Below are 19,412 nucleotides of genomic sequence, written 5' to 3'. Positions count from 1 at the left end.
TTTTTTTTTTTTTCTGTGAGACAGAGTCTCACTTTGTCACCCAGGCTGGAGTGTAGTGGCACAATCTGGGCTCACTGCAAGCTCCGCCTCCTGGGTTCATGCCCTTCTCCTGCCTCAGCCTCCTAAGCAGCTGGGATTACAGGCGCCCGCCACCACCCCCAGCTAATTTTTTGTATTTTTTAGTAGAGATCGGGTTTCACCATGTTAGCCAGGATGGTCTCGATCTCCTGACCTCGTGATCCACCTGCCTCGGCCTCCCAAAGTGCTGGGATTACAGGTGTGAGCCACCGCACCCAGGCTTTTTTTTTTTTTTTTTTTGAGACAGAGTTTCACTCTTGTTGCCCAGGCTGGAGTGCAATGGCGCGATCTTGGCTCACTGCAACCTCCATCTCCTGGGTTCAAGCAATTCTCCTGCCTCAGCCTCCCAAGTAGCTGGGATTACAAGCATGCGCCACCAAGCCCAGCTAATTTTGTATTTTTAGTAGAGACAGGGTTTCTCCATGTTGGTAAGACTGGTCTCGAACTCCAGACCTCAGGTGATCTGCCTGCCTCGGCCTCCCAAATTGCTGGGATTACAGGCGTGAGCCACTGTGCCTGGCCCTTTTTTGTATATCAAGTAAATACTACACAGCTGAAGATTTGCCTTCTACATTGATTTGAGTATGTCACCTTGGTCTCCTCAATTGGATTGCCATTGCTTGTTCTGAATTCCGAACACTTACTTGATCTGGAGGAATAAGGAACACAGGAGGGCTAAGCCAGGTTGCTCAGGCAAGAGCAAGAATACACAGAGGTTCCTGGAGGGAGAAGGGACACCTAGTTCAGCACTTAGCACTTAGTTCAGATTCACAGTGGGACCTGGATAGTTGAAGATGCAGGTGTCCTACAAAAAAGAAAAGTGGATTGGCTCCTTAAATACCAGACAGTATTCAAAACTATTCCTTCACCTGTTATTGGCCTGAAGTTTGGTGCTTATACACTTGGCACACCTGTGCCTTCTTGAGGTCGCCAGACTCTTCCTTCAGGCTGTGTTGCCCATCTTCGGCTGGCTTGCTGCTTGTGAATACCTTCTTTTTTTTTTTTTTTTTTTTTTGAGACGGAGTCTCGCTCTGTCACCCAGGCTGGAGTGCAGTGGCCGGATCTCAGCTCACTGCAAGCTCCACCTCCTGGGTTTATGCCATTCTCCTGGCTCAGCCTCCCGAGTAGCTGGGACTACAGGCGCCCGCCACCTTGCCCGGCTAGTTTTTTGTATTTTTTAGTAGAGACGGGGTTTCACCGTGTTCGCCAGGATGGTCTCGATCTCCTGACCTCGTGATCCGCCTGTCTCGGCCTCCCAAAGTGCTGGGATTACAGGCTTGAGCCACCGCACCCGGCCGTGAATACCTTCAAGCAGAAAAATCCAATCCATCATAGTGCAAGAGTTGATTCGATTCTTGAACTGGACTATACACTTCATTAGGGCAGAGCATATAATCTTTTTGTGTCCTTTGATTCCTTGCTTGTACTATTTTTTTTTTTTTTTTTCTGAGATGGAGTCTTGCACTGCCACCCAGCTATAGTGCAGTGGTGTCATCTCAGCTCACTGCAACCTCTGCCTCCCAGGTTCAAGCGATTCTCCTTGCCTCAGCCTCCCAAGTAGCTAGGATTTATAGGCACCCGCCACCAAGCCCGGCTAATTTTTTTGTATTTTAGTAGAGACGGGGTTTTACTATGTTGGCCAGGCTGGTCTTGAACTCCTGACCTCATGATCCACCTGCCTCAGCCACCCAAACTGCTGGGATTACAACCATGACCACCGTGCCTGGCCACTTGTACTATTAATACCTAATTACTATTAGTTAATACATTGATAATTTGGTTTTCTAAACTCTTTTAAAAGTTGTGTTTTGTAACATACCAAATTTAGAACAGAAAATTTATGCTCTGATTTGTTGGTTGTTATATTTACGATGATGTTTAATTATTGTTTTATTTATATTACATAGGAAATATAATATTTTGTATGAAGCTTCATAGTATTAAAGCAGTTAATATATACTTACTTTTGATTGTGTACAACTGTAGCTTAACTTGGAGGTTTTTTGTTTTTTTTTTTGAGACAGAGTCTTGCTTTGTTGCCCAGGCTGGAGTGCAGTGACACGATCTCAGCTCACTGCAACCTCCACCTCCCAGGTTCAAGCGATTCTCCTGCCTCAGCCTCCCAAGTAGCTGGGATTACAGGCGTGTGCCACCACAACTGGCTAATTTTTGTATTTTTTAGTAGAGATGGGGTTTCACCATGTTGGCCACGCTGTTCTCAAACTCCTGACCTCAAGTGATCCACCCACCTTGGCTTCCCAAAGTGCTGGGATTACAGGCGTGAGACACCGTGCCCGGCCTTAACTTGGAATTTAAATTAAAACAATTTTAATGGCTAGGAGTCCTTACTAGATATGAATTTGCCTGAAGGTTGGCTGGATGAAGTAAAAAGTATTTTTAAATAAGGTGGTACTGTTAAAATACTTCAAATAGTTGAATCTTTCTGAGGATATATGGACTTTAAAACATCAATATTAATGGATTGTTTGTTTGTTTTGTTTTGTCTATTAGGTGCCTGCATTATTGCTTACTGGCGATATGGTTCATGGCTTGGGGCAATCAGTTGTCCAATCTGTAGACAAACGGTAATGTTTTGTGTGCAGAAAGTGTCATTTATGCTATTTTGTACATTTTATAGTTTTGTATCTACATTTGGAATTATTCTTTTAGCAGAAAACTTCATTTAATCAAATCTTCTTTGATGTTACTCTATTGTTTTATTACTTTTTTTTTTTTTTGAGAAAAGGTCTTGCAGTGCAGTGGCATGATCGTAGCTTCCTGCAGCCTCGACCTCCTGGGCCCAAGCAGTCCTTCCACCTTAGCTTCCTGAGTAGATGGGACTATAGGCATGTGCCACCATGCCTGGCTAATTTTTTTAATTTTTAGTAAAGATGAGGTCTTCCTGCATTGCCCAGGCTGGTCTCAAACTCCTGAGCTCAAGCAATCCTCCTGCCTCACCCTCCAAGGGTGCTGGGATTACAGGCATGAGCTACCACGCCCAGCCCATGATTTTTTTTTAACTGTACCTGGCCCATGATTATTTTTTTTAAACTGTCATTGAGATACCACTAAAAAAGGGAATCCTATTTGAAATCCTACATTTGTAGTGAAAGACAACTGGTAAATGAATCTTTCCCAAAAATCGCAATAAAGTCTTTGTAGCAGTACCAGCAAAGGAATAACCAAACTACGTAATCAGACTTGAACATATATCCTCTACATACACTTTTTTTGAAAAAAATTTTTTTCCTTTTCAATTTATATTTAATCTGTCTTTTTCCAGTGAGGACCCAGCTAGCTTTAAATGGTATATAATGATTTTTTTTTTAAACATTTTGTTCCTTTTAGAGACTTGGCCACATTGCATTGTCCAGAACAGCTTAAACCATGACAGTTAGCATCGAAGCCACCTCAGGAGGGAGGCAGTAAGTAAACATGAACGTGAGACTGAAATGTCACTGCAGATGAGACATGCCAAATTCTCTCCATTTCTTTGATAAACTGGAGAAATGAAATACTGAACAATTCTGAGAAACCAACATTCTCAGTTTTTAAGTATGACAACATAGGACATTTTATCAGTTGTACACTGTTTTTCATAATTTCCTTTATATTTATATTTCATTTAAAATTAAAAAACAGGCTGGGCGCAGTAGCTCATGCCTGTAATCCCAGCACTTTGGGAGGCCAAGGCAGGAGGATCACTTGAAGCCAGGAGTTCAATACCAGCTTGGGCAACAAAATGAGATTTCATCTCTACAAAAAAAATTTAAAAAATAAAATTAGCCAGGTGTGGTGGTATATACCTGTAGTCCCAGCTACTTGGGAGGCTGAAGTGGGGGGATTGCTTGAGCTCAAGAGGTTGAGGCTGCAATGAGCTATGATCATGGGACTGCACTCCAGCCTGGACAATAGAACCAGATTACATCACTAAAAAAAAAGTATTCCTCCACTTAACCCGTGGGTGGAATGTTCACACACACACACACTCTCTCTCTCTCCTTTGGCCTTTATTGTAGCTGTCTGTTTCCCCTCAACTGCCCTCTTATTTTGGTGTAAAGAGGGAGGTCCAAGTCATTTTCTTACCATTCTTGCTTCTACATTCTCAAATTCTGCCTCTTTCATATTTTACTTGTGGTCACATGGTCAGGAGGAAAACTGATGTTTCTGTATGCCTCTCTGGCTGATTTGATGCGCGACACAAGGCAATCAACATTGAAGCTTATGGCTGGGCATGGTGGCTCATGCCTATAATCCTAGCACTTTGGGAGGTTTGAGGCGGGCAGATCACGACATCAAGAGATCGAGACCATCCTGGCCAACATGGTGAAACCCAGTTTCTATTAAAAATACAAAAATTAGCTGGGCATGGTGGCGCACACCTGTAGTCCCAGCTACTCGGGAGGCCGAGGCAGAAAAATCACTTGAACCCGGGAGGTGGAGGTTGCAGTGAGCTGAGATCGCGCCACTGCATTCCAGCCTAGAGACAGAGTGAGACTCCGTCTCAAAAAAAAATTAAAAAAAAAAAAAATTGAAGCTTATTTGCCAGTACCACCTCTTGGCATCTTTTGCTCTCAGTCAGCAATATCCAAACCAGGGAGTAGGTCTTACATTAAAAAAATAGTTCCAGGCCCTCCCCCTTCTTGGTTCTGCCCATGGCTTTTCACAGGGCATGTGTACAGTAGCCGGTGGTATCCTGTGTACCATCCATAAATTGACTAGAGGCTCAGAAGATCAAGATAAAGTTGTCTTAATATAATAGCTCTTGGTTCCCTAAGCGAAGAGTAATTCATCCTGGAGGCAAGACAGATGGTAAATGCTTGTTCTACCTCCTGTTTTCAGTAGGCCCCTTCAGTAAATGGTCATGGAAATAGCAATACACAGGCCTCTGACTGGAACACACTCACTGCTTCTCCCCTTGAATGTGTGTACACCAGCCACAGTCCTACCACTGTTTCCCAGGCTTAGCTCAGTATCAGGCTTTCTGACCACCCCAGAGGAGATCCTCGCTCTCACAGCAGCATTCTTGCACCTGCCCCAGGGCCATGTAAGGCTGTCGGCCAGGTCTGCGTCTCCTTTCATTGTGGGTGTTGTAGTCACCCTGGAGCAGGCTTGTGTCTTCATTTTTTTGGCATACCTAGCACTTAGCAGAGTGCCTGCCCCACCATAGGTGTTCCATTAATGTGTATTGAAAGAATGCATTTTCATTAACAAATTTGTGAAGGAACCGATGGCTGCACCTGCTGTTCTCACCACCTTCTGTGCTTAGTCATGCCTTCATTTAGCTGTTTGGAAAGCATGTAAGCAGTGGGAAGCCTTGGTTTTACAGCTGAACTGAGGAAGGATAAAACAACAACTAAATGATTTAAAACTAAATCGGCCACCACTCCTTCTTTTATGTCATCATACAATCATTAGTGACCATTTTCTGTAAGGGTGCTACGTCCTAAAGTGTAATTATTTTTCAAGGTACTGTCACCGTCAGATTACCCCAGTATGGTCCCGGGACATTTGTATATCCTTGTTACCACAACCATGAAGGAAGCATGGTTAAATGTATTATGTTATATAACAATATCAAAAATTTCTTTTTTTTTATTATAGTAGGAATTGGTGTTTGAGAGCTGGTCCCTGCAATAACATAATCTTTATATTATGGTTGGTAGCATTCAAAGATCTTTCAAATACCAGTAAGAATAACCAATCATTATTTTAATACTGAAAAAAAAAAACATAATTTTTCTGTCTTAAAGTGACAATTATATATTGTAAGTCACTTTCCTCCTGAATGTTTCCTTATCATTCTTGCATCTTCAAATATCTGTCAGCCCAAATAGAGAACTACTGAATTTATCCCTAGTGTGGACAGGAAAATATTAGACCAGTAGTTGGATATGGTGCCTATTTTATCTTACAGGAGTTCAAATTCTATGCTGCACTGAATTTTATTGCAAAGCAGTTACTTACTCCCCTCCTCCAGGTTGCCTTTATTTAAAAATGAATGAAATACAAATATAGAAGCCTTTACCATTCTATTGAATAATAACACAAAATGAAAAACATAATGATGCAGAAAGTTGAAATAATTTTTTTTCTGTAATATACAGGTAACCTTACTCCTAACGGTATTTGGTGAAGATGATCAGTCTCAGGATGTTGTGAGATTGCATCAGGATATTAATGATTATAACCGGAGATTCTCAGGGCAACCCAGATCTGTAAGTAATGCTAAAGCATGTTCAAAGTTAGAGGAAGATACATTTCTTCTCTTTTGTAAAGTGAGGTTTACCAACAAGTATTCTTTGACTATGAAAAATCTTGGCCAGGCACAGTGGCTCACGCCTGTAATCCTAGCACTTTGGGAGGCCAAGGCAGGTGGATCACTTGAGCCCAGGAGTTTGAGACCAGCCTGGGCAACATGATGAAACCCCATCTCTATAAAAAATACCAACAAATTGGCCAGGAGTGTTGGCACATGCCTGTAGTCCCTGCTTCTTGGAAGGCTGAAATAGGAGGATCACCTGAGCCCAGGAGGTCGAGGCTGTAGTGAGCCATGATCGCATTATTGCACTCCCACCTGGGTGGCAGAGTGAGACCCTTTCTCAAAAAACAAGAAAAGAAAAAGAAAAAAATATATCATCATATGTGTTAGGTCAAGTTTTTACCTTTATTGCTGCCAATCACTATGTTGCAGCTTTCCCAAGGACTACAATTTTCTTTCTTAAAAAACAAATAGCATTATAAAAATTTCTATGAAAGAGAAACTAGCAGAAAAGCAATAGAAAAAATTAGAGGGAAATAGAAAATTAGTTACTTCTATGTGATACTAAAACACCATTTGTTTTTTGAGAAAAGTTACAACTGAAAACTTCAACAGTTTCACAGTTATGGTTTATTCTATTTGCCCTAGCCCTGTTTGAAATGTTCCCTTAAAAAATTCCAGGTTGGGGCCGGGCGTGGTGGCTCACGCCTGTAATCCCAGCACTTTGGGAGGCCGAGACGGGCAAATCACAAGGCAGGAGATAGAGACCATCCTGGCTAACACGGTGAAACCCCGTCTCTACTAAAAATGCAAAAAAATTATCCGGGTGTGGTGGCGGGTGCTGGTAGTCCCAGCTACTTGGGAGGCTGAGGAAGGAGAATGGCGTGAACCCAGGAAGTGGAGCTTGCAGTGAGCCAAGATTGTGCCACTGCACTCCAGCCTGGGCGACAGAGCGAGACTCCATCTCAAAAAAAAAAAAAAATTCCAGGTTGGCCGGTTGCAGTGGCTCACACCTGTAATCCCAGCACTTTGGGAGGCCAAGGTGGGTAGATCGCCTGAGGTCAGCAGTTCGAGACCAGCCTGGCCAACATGGTGAAACCCTGTCTCTACTAAAAATGCAAAAATTAGCTGGGTGTGGTGGCAGGCACCTGTAATCCTAGCTACGTGGGAGGCTGAGGCAGGAGAATCACTTGTACCCGGCAGGCAGAGGTTGCAGTGAGCCAATATTGCGCACTGCACTCCAGCCTGGGCGACAAGAGTGAAACTCCAAAAAATTCCAGGTTTAGGCTGGGCACAGTGGCTCACACCTATAATCCCAGCACTTTGGGAGGCTGAGGTGAGCAGATCATTTGAGGTTGCCAGTTTGAGACCAGCCTGACCAACATGGTGAAACCCCATCTCTACTAAAAATACCAAAATTAGCTGGGTATGGTGACTTGCGCCTGTTGTCCCAGCTACTCAGGAGGCTGAGGCAGGAGAATCACTTGAACCCAGGAGGCAGAGGTTGCACTGAGCTGAGATCGTGCCACTGCACTCCAGCCTGGGCAACAGAGTGAGACTCCATGTCAAAAAAAAAAAAAGTTTGGAGGGATATGTTTATATGTCATCTTAGCTATTTAAAAGCAGAACACTATACAGATAACCTTTCTTCCCCTTACCTTAGAAGTATTTGATAAATCAAAAACTACCACATTTTACTGACTCATTCTTGTTTTATCAAAATCTAACACATTCTTAGAAATGTAAAACCGAATAAGTACTTCAAAAACTAGAATGTACTAAATCCAAATTTATAGTGACAGCCCAGACCTCTCCTCTCTGAGCTCCAGACTCTGTAGATCCAACTGCTTTGCTTCCATTTCAGCGTGGGTGCTCCACAGGCATCTCTAACTTAACATGTGGAGTATTTAGCTGATTCCCTCTTTGACATAGTCTATTCTTTTCTCATTTTTTATTTCCTCCTCTTCTTCATTCCTCTCATCTGATCTATAAGTAATCCTATCTTTTCTTTCTATTTTTGGGGTATCCTATTATTTTTACTGCATCAACATATTCTTGCTGGCAGGGCACAGTGGCTCATGCCTGTAATCCCAGCACTTTAGGAGACTGAGGCAGGCAGATCACTTGAGCTCAGGAGTTTGAGACCAGCTTGGGCAACTTAGCAAGACCTCGTCTCTACCAAAAAATACAAAAATTAGTCAGGCATGGTGGTGTGCACCTGTAGTCTCAGCTACTTGGGAGGCTGAGGTAGGAGAATTGCTTAAGCCTGGGAGGCAGAGGTTGCAATGAGCCAGGATCACGTCACTGCACTCCAGCCTAGGTGATGGAGTGAGACCCTGTTTCAAAAAGAACAAAAATGTCTTGACTGCGTTGTTGTTTGAGACAGGGTCTCACTCCTTCCCAGGCTGGAGTGCAATGGTGCGATCACGTCTCACTGCAGCCTCAACCTTCCAGGCTCAGGCCATCCTACCGCCTCAGCCTCCCAAGTAGCTGGAACCACAGGGGTGTATCACCACACCTGGCTAATTTTTTGTAGAGACTAGGTTTTGCCATGCTGCCCAGGACGGCCTCGAACTCCTGGGCTCAAACAATCCACCCCCTCAGCCTCCCAAAGTGCTGGGATTTTAGGTGTGAGCCACCATGCCCAGCCTGTGTCCACTTCTTTTAATCACTGTAGACATTGTGCTGGTCCAGCCCTGTCATCTCTGCTCACAGCAACCACAGTGGCCTCCTCACTTCTACTTTTTTCCCTGCCACAGCAGCCTGATAATTATTTTCTGGACATAAATAGACCATGATGCTCTTTTTTTTTTTTTTTTTTTTTTTTTGAGGCGGAGTCTCGCTCTGTGGCCCAGGCTGGAGTGCAGTGGCCGGATCTCAGCTCACTGCAAGCTCCGTCTCCTGGGTTTACGCCATTCTCCTGTCTCAGCCTCCCAAGTAGCTGGGACTACAGGCGCCCGCCACCTCGCCCGGCTAGTTTTTTGTATTTTTTAGTAGAGACGGGGTTTCACCGTGTTAGCCAGGATGGTCTTGATCTCCTGACCTCATGATCCCCCCGTCTCGGCCTCCCAAAGGGCTGGGATTACAGGCTTGAGCCACCGCGCCCGGCCCATGATGCTCTTGTGTTTGAAAACTTCCATTTTGTTTGTTTGTTTTGAGGCTCGAGTGTGGTGGCGCAATCTTGGGTCGCTTGCAACCTTTGCCTCCTGGGCTCAAGCCATCCTCCCACCTCAGCCTCCCAAGTAGATGGGACTACAGGTGCATGCCACCACAACCCAGCTAATTTTTATATTTTTGTAGAGATGGGGTTTCCCCATGTTGGCCAGGTTGGTCTTAAACTCCTGGGCTCAAGTGGTCCTCCTGCCTCAGCCTCCCAAAGTGGTGGGATTACAGGCATGAGCCACCACTTGTGGCCCAATGTCTTTGAATGTTCCAACTCCTTACTGTGGCTTACGAGGCGCCACAGAATCTGGTCCTTCCTTCCTTTCCAAATTTCTGTTATCCGCCTCAATCACCACCCTGCAGCCACCCTGCTGTATGCTCTCAGCACACACACAAACTCCTTCCACCTTAAGGCTGTCACACCTGACACTTCCTCTGCATGAAATGCTTGTCCTTCTGCTCTCATGGTGATTTCCCAGTCTTTAGATGACAACTTTTTTTTTTTTTATTATACTTTTAAGTTCTAGGATACATGTGCATAACGTGCAGGTTTGTTACATATGTATACTTGTGCCATGTTGGTGTGCTGCACCCATCAACTCATCCTTTACATCAGGTATAACTCCCAAGTAGACCCTTCTTGGAGAAGCTTTCCCTGCTCTGTGGCTGCCCTCTGTACCTTTCCTTCATGGCGTTTATCATAGACAGCACTCAATTCTTGTTCGTTATCTTTCTCTCAGTAAACTAAAAGCTTCATAAGGGTAAGGACCATTTTTATTTATTTACCATTGCCAAATTTATTTATTCACCAGTGCCAAATTCAGTGCCTTAATGTGTGTTGAATAAATGAATGAATTACTGTTAAGGTAAGAATTGATACTGCTGCTCCCAGCCAAATATATTAAGCTATGCAGATGCTTCAGTATTAAACACACATGTGCTCATGCTCCATTGTTCCTTGTTCTGTGAGGTCGTGTACATTTCAGGGCATAGAGTTTCAACTGTTATGAATGATAATGGGTAGATTTACCCATTTTTCATTAAGCAGTAAAAAAAAACTTAATCCAATCATGTTGTCCTCCATAATTATTTGGGAGCCTCTTCTGCAATTTTGATCCAGCAATTTTTTTTTTACATATCCTCTGGTGACATCACTAGGATGGTTCTTTAAAAATGCAACCTGTTTCAAATTTAAGAGCTACCACTGAAGTTTAAAAGTCATTTAACATTTTTATTTTCATTTCTTTTTGAGACAGAGTCTCGCTCTGTTGCCCAGGCCAGAATGCAATGGCGCAATCTCAGCTTACTGCAACCTCTGCCTCCTGGGTTCAAACAATTCTCATATTTCAGCCACCTGACTAGCTGGGATTACAGGTGTGTGCCACCATGCCCAGCTAATTTTTGTATGTTAGTAGAGATGGGTTTTTGCCCTGTTTGCCAGGCTGATCTCAAAACTCTTGGCTTCAAGCAGTCTGCTAGCCTTGGCCTCCCAAAGTGCTGGGATTACCAGTGTGAGCCACTGCATCCGGCCTTTAAAATTTTTCCTTCATATTTTTAAAATGTGAAGCATACTATTACTCAATTATTATTTTTTGTGTCAGATATTTAATGAGTAAGAAAACCTGGTATGTGGGCCGGGCGCGGTGGCTCAAGCCTGTAATCCCAGCACTTTGGGAGGCCGAGACGGGTGGATCACGAGGTCAGGAGATCGAGACCATCCTGGCTAACACGGTGAAACCCCGTCTCTACTAAAAATACAAAAAACTAGCCGGGCGAGGTGGCGGGCGCCTGTGGTCCCAGCTACTCCGGAGGCTGAGGCAGGAGAATGGTGTAAACCCGGGAGGCGGAGCTTGCAGTGAGCTGAGATCCGGCCACTGCACTCCAGCCTGGGAGACAGAGCCAGACTCCGTCTCAACAAAAAAAAAAAAAAAAAAAAAAGAAAACCTGGTATGTGATGAAATTGTAACAGAATAAAGGCATTTAGCTTTTTAATATTCTGCCTCCTTCAAAGTTGGAGTAAGTTTATGCAGAAACATTTCTTACTAAACCATTTCATATTTCTTGTCAAATTATTAAAGATTTTGTATAAATGATGATACTATATTACAAGTGAACAAAATAGCTCTGAAAAAGGACAGAAAGGTATTCAAAAGACATGCTAACTGTTTGTTAGAGTATCTAAAGTCATTTACTTTAAACTTTGTGAAAGTTGTAAGGCTGTTTTCCTTGAGATATTAGTTCTTCCACAGAACATAGGAAGTGATTATGAAACCACCATTCTTGTACTTTGGTGATCATTGTTCTAAAAGGAGTCACAAGATGGTTTTCTCTTGGTCTGGGGGTTTAAAAAACTATTTGCTCCTCACTTGCTCAGTTCTTTGTGTTTTTGTCTCCGTCTCCCTCTCAACTTATTTGGCACTTGTTACATAAAACGCCTATCTAGAGTTTGGGTGTATGACTGTTAACACAGAATGTTAAACATAGCAGAGGAATGACCAGAGGAAGTGATTCACTGGAAGGAATCAGTTTCACTGCTATTCTTAAACTACTTAAGCCATCAAAGTTCCTATGTCTTTAATATATAATCACTTCTATATTGTCTGGCAAGTTATAAAGGTCTTTCATACACGGTATCTCTTTTAGTTATTTTTTTCTTTTGAATTTTCGTTCTTAACAGTCCTTGCACATAAATACTCAATTAGTTGTTGAATTATCTCTAGTAGGTTAAGCAACTGTTCCTAAGATCACCTGGCTAATAAGTGATTGATTTTGAATTCAAACCCAGATCTGTATGACTTTAAAGCTGAGACTTACGCTCAAGTCTCAGACTCTAATCCTGTGCACTAGGTTCTTTGGTTTATTTTACTGACAAATCAGATGTTACTTGAGTTTTGCATTACTTTATCCCATATTTTAAGCTTGATGACACTTTAATTGCTTTTCAGTTATCTGCAATAAGATCTATTCTATAAGAACTAGTATTCAAAGAGCTATTTTTAAATACAATGCATAATTAGAAAATATGATGTTCAGTGTGTAACTCGTTAATTCATCTCAACTTATCTTAACAATGTTTACACATAGTAAGAAAATTACATTATTTTGAAACCTGACACATTAGATGCTAAATCATAATATTTGTTTTTCCCTCTACCAGATTATGGAGAGAATTATGGATCTACCGACTTTACTGAGGCATGCATTCAGGGAAATGTTTTCAGTGGGGGGCCTTTTCTGGATGTTTCGCATCAGGATAATACTTTGTTTAATGGGAGCTTTTTTCTATCTTATATCACCTCTAGATTTTGTACCTGAAGCCTTGTTTGGAATCCTAGGCTTTCTAGATGATTTCTTTGTCATCTTTTTATTGCTTATCTACATCTCTATTATGTATCGAGAAGTGATAACCCAAAGGCTAACCAGATGAAAAAAAAAAAAAAACTGAGTTTACTAGGATATCTGAGCTAACGTAGAACATCAAACGGAAGGACCCATGGCAGTATAAAGCAATGAAGTAATGGAGTATTATCTCACAAATATAAAACCACTATAAGACAAACATTTGATTATCATTTGACAAATGCCTAGGAATATATAACTGGAATTTTCACATGTTGCAAGTTCTAATATTAAGTTTAGAATTATAATGATCTACAATTGTATCTTGATTCTATGTTGTCTGGAAAAAATAAGGAATTATATAAAAAGGGATGCTTTTATATATTTTTCTTTTCCCCAGAATAACTTAGATTAATTGGATGTATAGTAAAATATTGTTAAATGTCAGTTTATCCACCTTATTCTTCTCAGTGGGTACCTATATGATAATATATAGCTGTGAAACTCATCTAAATATTTTTGTTACAATAAAATATTATATACTATTGGGGAAAATTCAGTATTTCTTTTAGTGCTAGCTAAGTTTTGTGCATTTGGAGCAGTTCTGCTTTTTCATTCTGGTATAATTAATTATTTGTTATCAGCTGAAACTGAAAGAAGAAACTTGAACTTCATACTTCAATATCATATTTTAGTTTACAGAGCACATTTTAATCAATAGAAGAATTAAGATGAAAAACATGGCCGGGCAGGGTGGCTCACACCTGTAATCCCAGCAGTTTGGGAGGCCAAGGCAGGTGGATCATGAGGTCAGGAGATCGAGACCATCCTGGCTAACACAGTGAAGCCCCGTCTCTACTAAAAACACAAAAAATTAGCAGGGCGTGGTGGCCGGCGCCTGCCCAGCTACTCGGGAGGCTGAGGCAGAAGAATGGCGTGAACCTGGGAGGCGGAGCTTGCAGTGAGCCGAGATTGCACCACTGCACTCCTGCCTGGGCGACAGGGTGAGACTCCATCTTAAAAAAAAAAAAAGATGAAAAACATTTATCTCCAGTCAGCACACTTGATGTTCACAGTTAGACATTTAAACAAGAGCTCATCCTTTCATAGTAGATACAAAAGTAATTTGTAAAGGGAAGATTGTTTTAGGAACCTGGACGATGCTGCAAACAGATTAGCCTGATGCATTTCTGAGGAAGGTGGATGGGATCTTTGTGTCTTTGAGCATCAAGCCCATAGGAAGGTACTGGGAACAGTATCTACATTTGACAAAAGAAATTACTGGTTAGCTATAGCAACAGATTGGACAAACTTGGTTAGTTTTCTGTTGTCAGAAATCTTTATAGTATTGTCTCAGGAAGGCAGCACACAGCTCAGATTCATGTCTTGAGCCAAACAAGTGAATGTATCTGAGAAGACTCAATACCACATGGTATTGGGAGATCTTACTCACTTTGGCTGGTATTGGTCATTAGTGAATATATGACAGCAGGATGTGAGGGGATGCCCAGGAGTCAGTGTTAGCATTGTCATCTGAGATCACTGCTATTAATATCATCCATTAATTTATTAGTGAGCTTCACTATAGCAGACTGGGAGATAAGGATAAAATCTGTCACATTCTCTCTAGTTAATCAGATCAGCTACCAATTAATAAGATTCTGAATTAAATATCAATATGTGTTTTTCTAATTTGGACCTAGGACAGAGCTGTTGCTTGTTATAGAGAAAGACAATAATGCTTAAACATAGCACATTATAATTAAAGCAGTTACTCACATACTTTTCATTTTAGCCTTTGGACAATTTTGTGAGGAACACTGGGCACCAACTTCCCTTTCATAGATACAATCCCTATGCTATTGATGAAAGTGTTTTTGAATGAAGTCATACAACAAATAACTGATCAAAGTGGCATTAAACCAAACTCTTTTAGTAGGACTCCTGCATAGAATGTTTAGATAGACGTGGAAGTTGTTAAGAGGAACGGCAAGAGAGAAACTGGTTCTTTGGAAGTCTTTCATGCTACATTATACCTCCATCAGAGTAAGACAGCTTAGGCACTCCTAAGAGGAAAGGTCTGTGGAGATGACACCTGAAGATTGCATGAATCCGAATTCTACACTTCCAAATCAAATAGGTAAAAGGGTGGCATACATCACAGAAAACGCTTGCTGTCACCAAATTGAAAAGCAAATGAGTAGGAGTTTGTCACACTGCCATGTACCAGACTGGAAATGTATTTCCTACCAGTTATACATTTGGTGTGGGGGAATGGAGATGTCATTTTTTGACAGCATTTTATTTGTGTGCATGCGTTCTGCTCCAAGTGTCACAATTCTGGTTACAATAATTATAATAGCTGGAGTTACTACTAAGACTTTCCTGAAAGAGGTGTATTGTACCAAATTTTGTAACGTAAAAAAAATACTAAACGATCTTAAAGCTTACTAAATTGTGAAAAGGGTACGTGCTAACATCTCAGAACTTTAGACCTGCTTATTGTCGTCTTTACCGATCTCTGATGATAAATGCAGAAGGGATCTGAGAGTTTTTAAAGCGAGTAGAGTCAATCAGTGTTTTGAACATTATAGTAATACTTCTGTGATTCAGAGTTAGATCATATAAATCAAAGTAACAATTTGGATTTTTTTTTAACAACAATATCATAACTGTCGTAAAACAGATGGTCCAACCCCAGGAGCAGATAATTTGGGCAGCTCTGTGGGGAATAAGATGGGGAAAACAACTGTTCTAACTGCCCACTAGAACAGTGGTTTCAACTACTACAATTCTCAGTGTTTGAGAGGTACAAGGGAAGAAAGGACTGTGTGGATCCTTTGTGGCTATGCAGATACCTACCTCACAGAGTTGTAGAAGACTGGTGGTTTGGTTCAAACCTTGTGATTAAAGAGTTTGTCAAGCATTTTTTTATTTTGAATAAAAGCAACATATCTAAAAAATTTTAAAGATGTTATTTTTCTGTTTCTTTAACATTTGTTTGCTTTCAGAACTCCTGAAAGAGCGTTCAGTATAATGGGTGCAATGGCTTTCGTTATCACTAATGGACATCCAATATCTCATCACATTTCTAATTAATTTTGTTAGGTTTTTTATTTTGTTTGTTTGTTTGGTCAGAGACAGGATCTCACTGTGTTGCCCAGGCTGGAGTGCAGTGGCACAATCATAGCTCACTGCAGCTTCGAATTCCTGGGCTCAAGTGATCCTCCTGTCTCGGCGTCCCAAGTAACTGGGACTATAAGTGTGTGCCACTACACCTGGCTAATTGAAAAAAAAAAAAAAGTTTGTAGACACATGGTCTGACTGTGTTGCTCAGGCTGGTCTCAAACTCCTGGGCTCAGCCTTCCAAAGTGCTGGGATTATAGGTGTGAACCACCATGCCCAACGCTGAAAATTATTTTTCTATTAAGCAAATAAATTACTTTGCAGACCACAGTGAAAATTTAGTCACAGGGATATTTTACAAAGAAAAATTCAACATTCAGTTCAATGCAACAAATTTTGTTTTAAATTGTATGTAATTTGGCTGGGCGCAGTCAGTGGCTCACACCTGTAATCCCAGCACTTTGGGAGGCCAAGGTGGGAGGATCCCAAGATCAGGAGTTTGAGACCAGCCTGGCCAACACAGTGAACCCCGTCTCTACTAAAATACAAAAATTAGCTGCGTGTGGTGGCATGCGCCTGTAGTCCCAACTACTTAGGAGGCTGAGATGAGAGAATCGCTTGAACCTGGAAGGCAGAGGTTGCAGTGAGCTGAGATCACGCCACTGCACTCCAGCCTGGGTGACAGAGTGAGACTCTGTCTCAAAAAAAAAAAAAAAAAAAAAAAAGAATAAATAAATTATATGTAATTCTCCATACCAATGATAAGTTTACTATTTTGAAATAAGGAAATATAAGGATTATATTCAACAGGTAGTAAAAGTATATATTTCATTTCCAAGTTATGGATCACTGGAAGACAGGAAACAAGAAAAGGGAACACGGAAGAGAACTTGGCTGAGGGACGCTACACTGACCAGTTTCATTCTAGATGGATTAATGATCACAGACACCAACAGGGCACCCTGCTGGCAGGCAATCCTTGGGTGCTGTTTGAGTGGCTTGTGCCCCCAGCTTCTCTGAACTATAAGTCTTATACGTTCATTCTCTTCTGACATTCCTGAACCTCCCAGGTGACAACCTAGTTTTCCTAAATCACTTCTCCCCCATCAAGGTCTTTACTTTGCTGACGGAAATAGTTCCTTTCTTTTTATTAAAGGCCATTTGCATCTCAGTAAAAGGAACCACCATCCATCCATTTAAATGCTCAAGCCAGGTCAGCGTGGTGGCTCACACCTATCATCCCAGCACTTTGGGAGGCCAAGGCAGGAGGATCACTTGAGTCCAGGAGTTTGAGACCAGCCTGGGCAACATAGTGAGACCCCATCTCTACAAATAAAATTAGCCAGATGTGGTGGTGCATGCCTGTGGTCCTAGCTACTCCAGAGGCTGAAATGGGAGGATCACTTGGGCCCAGAAGTGAAGGCTGCATGAGCCTTGTGGCTTGCACCACTGCAGTCCAGCCTGGGCGACAGGAGATCCCATCTCAAAACAAAACGCTAAAGCCAGAAATGCAAGCTTAAGTCTGTGTTAATATCTGAATCACTCTCTTATTTTCTCTCTCTTTTTTTTTTTTTTGAGACGGAGTCTCACTCCGTCACCCAGGCTGGAATGCAATGGCACAATCTTGGCTCACTGCAACCTCCGCCTCCTGGGCTCAAGCGATTCTCCTGCCTCAGTCTCCTGAGTAGCAGGGACTACAGGTGCCCACCACCACACCCAACTAATTTTTGTATTTTTAGTAGAGATGGGGTTTCACCATGTTGGCCAGGCTGGTCTTGAACTCCTGACCTCCGGTAATCCGCCAGTCCCAGCCTCCCAAATTGCTGAGATTACAGGCTGAGTCACTGCACCCGGCCTCCTCTCTTACTCTTATAACCATCTATCAACAAGCCCTGGCATTTCTACCATTGACATGTCAATTCCCATCACTCTATACCCTCTGCCACCACCATGGTCCAAGGAGAGTTCTGTGTGTCCAGGAGCCTAGTGGGGGCGTGGTGGTAGAGCCCAGGGAGCTGGGAGGAGAGCATGAAGTGAGGCTGAAGAAGCAGAAAGACTGCTGATTTGGATTTAAGTGCAGTGGGAAGACATGATTTAACAAACATTTTTAAAAGGTCATCTGACTACCGTGTGTAGGGTTCATCAGAGGAGAGCAGCGGTGCCATTAAGAGGCTGTTGTGTGCCTGGACACACAGAACTCTCCTGCCTGTACAGTCAGACGCAGGTCAGGGCCTCAGCATATACCCCATGACTGAATGCTCCCTTCAGCCTCACCACTTTTATTCTTCACGTTACTAGACTGTGTTTCCATCCTTTGGTTCTCAGGTTAAATGTTCCATCCTCACCCAGACTATCCAATCAGTACAACAAAAGTAGGCAGTGACCCTCCCCTCCCCTTACCCCAGGGCACTCTGAGGCATTCAGACATCTCAGCATAGCATCATCGTATTGACATTTTAATTGTCTGTCTGCCTCTCACTAGAATACAAGCTCTATGAAAATGTTACGACAATGTTAGTTTTGCCCACCCGGATATTCGCAGATGTACCGTCACGCCTGCCACCACAGTAGTGCTCAACACATAAAGATTAATAAATAAAGCAAGGGAAAGACAGGAAAGGGCAGAAGACAACGAAAGATCACTTCTTACTCCGTCGTGGCTGCCACCCAGGTCTAAGCCACCCTCATTTCTCACCTAAAGGATCACAGCGACCTTCCGGGCAGTCTCCCAGGCCCCAAGTGCCTGGCTACCTACATGCAATGCAGCCCAGTGATCATCTCAGGTGTGACTGCTGGAAAGCCTGCTCTCCCTTTCTCACAGAGTAAAGGTAAAGTCCTTACGCCAGCCTGCAAGGCCCCACATGACTTTGGTCGCTCATTTCTCTCTAACCTCATCTCACATTTGTCCCCGCAGCTCACTCTGCTCCAGCCACCCAGCCCTCCTTGCTGTCCTTTGAGCAGGCCAAGGACACCCAGCCTCAGGAGCTCTGCCCTGGGCAGTCCCTCTGACTGCCAGGCTCCTCCCCTGGGGCATCCTTACAGCCAACTCTCACCAACTCCAGATCTTTGCACAATAGCCATTTCCTCTGTTAGGCCTGTCCTGTCCACCATAAGGCAACCTGCAACTCCCTCAGCCCACAGAGCACCTCTCACCGGCTAACATACTCTGTGGTCACATGTTTGCTATCTGCCTCCCTAATCCCACAAGAATGTTAGCTCCCTGAGGGTAGAAATCGCCTTCACTAATGTATCCCAAGCCCCCAGAACTATGCATGCAGCATAGTCAGTAACTATTTGTTGAATCAATGAATGAGAAAACAATTTCAGGGAACTCTAAGTTGAAATACACTTTTTCAGTTCACAATGTTATCCATTCTGACATTTATCAGACACATGCCCAGAGGACCTCAGAGATATGCCCAGTGGCCTCAATACCCATGGTAAT

The 19,412-nt window shown here is 42.6% G+C and overlaps 1 protein-coding gene across 1 annotated transcript in view; it reads left to right on the top strand.

Annotated features, from left to right (window-relative positions):
- Positions 1–15,806, top strand: part of RNF170 (ring finger protein 170) — a 48,097-nt gene extending 32,291 nt beyond the window's left edge. Inside the window, exons 5-7 of the mRNA XM_017849117.1 lie at positions 2,590–2,663; positions 6,186–6,296; positions 12,660–15,806. Coding sequence (XP_017704606.1) covers positions 2,590–2,663; positions 6,186–6,296; positions 12,660–12,929 — 455 coding nt within the window. The 3' untranslated portion in view covers positions 12,930–15,806. The remainder of the gene's footprint in view (positions 1–2,589; positions 2,664–6,185; positions 6,297–12,659) is intronic.
- The last annotated feature ends 3,606 nt before the right edge of the window (positions 15,807–19,412 follow it).

The sequence above is a fragment of the Rhinopithecus bieti genome, unplaced genomic scaffold (genome assembly GCF_001698545.2).
Source record: "Rhinopithecus bieti isolate Rb0 unplaced genomic scaffold, ASM169854v2 scaffold_33021, whole genome shotgun sequence".
In the NCBI taxonomy this organism is placed as follows: domain Eukaryota; kingdom Metazoa; phylum Chordata; class Mammalia; order Primates; family Cercopithecidae; genus Rhinopithecus; species Rhinopithecus bieti.
This window is presented reverse-complemented; position numbering and strand designations above follow the sequence as displayed.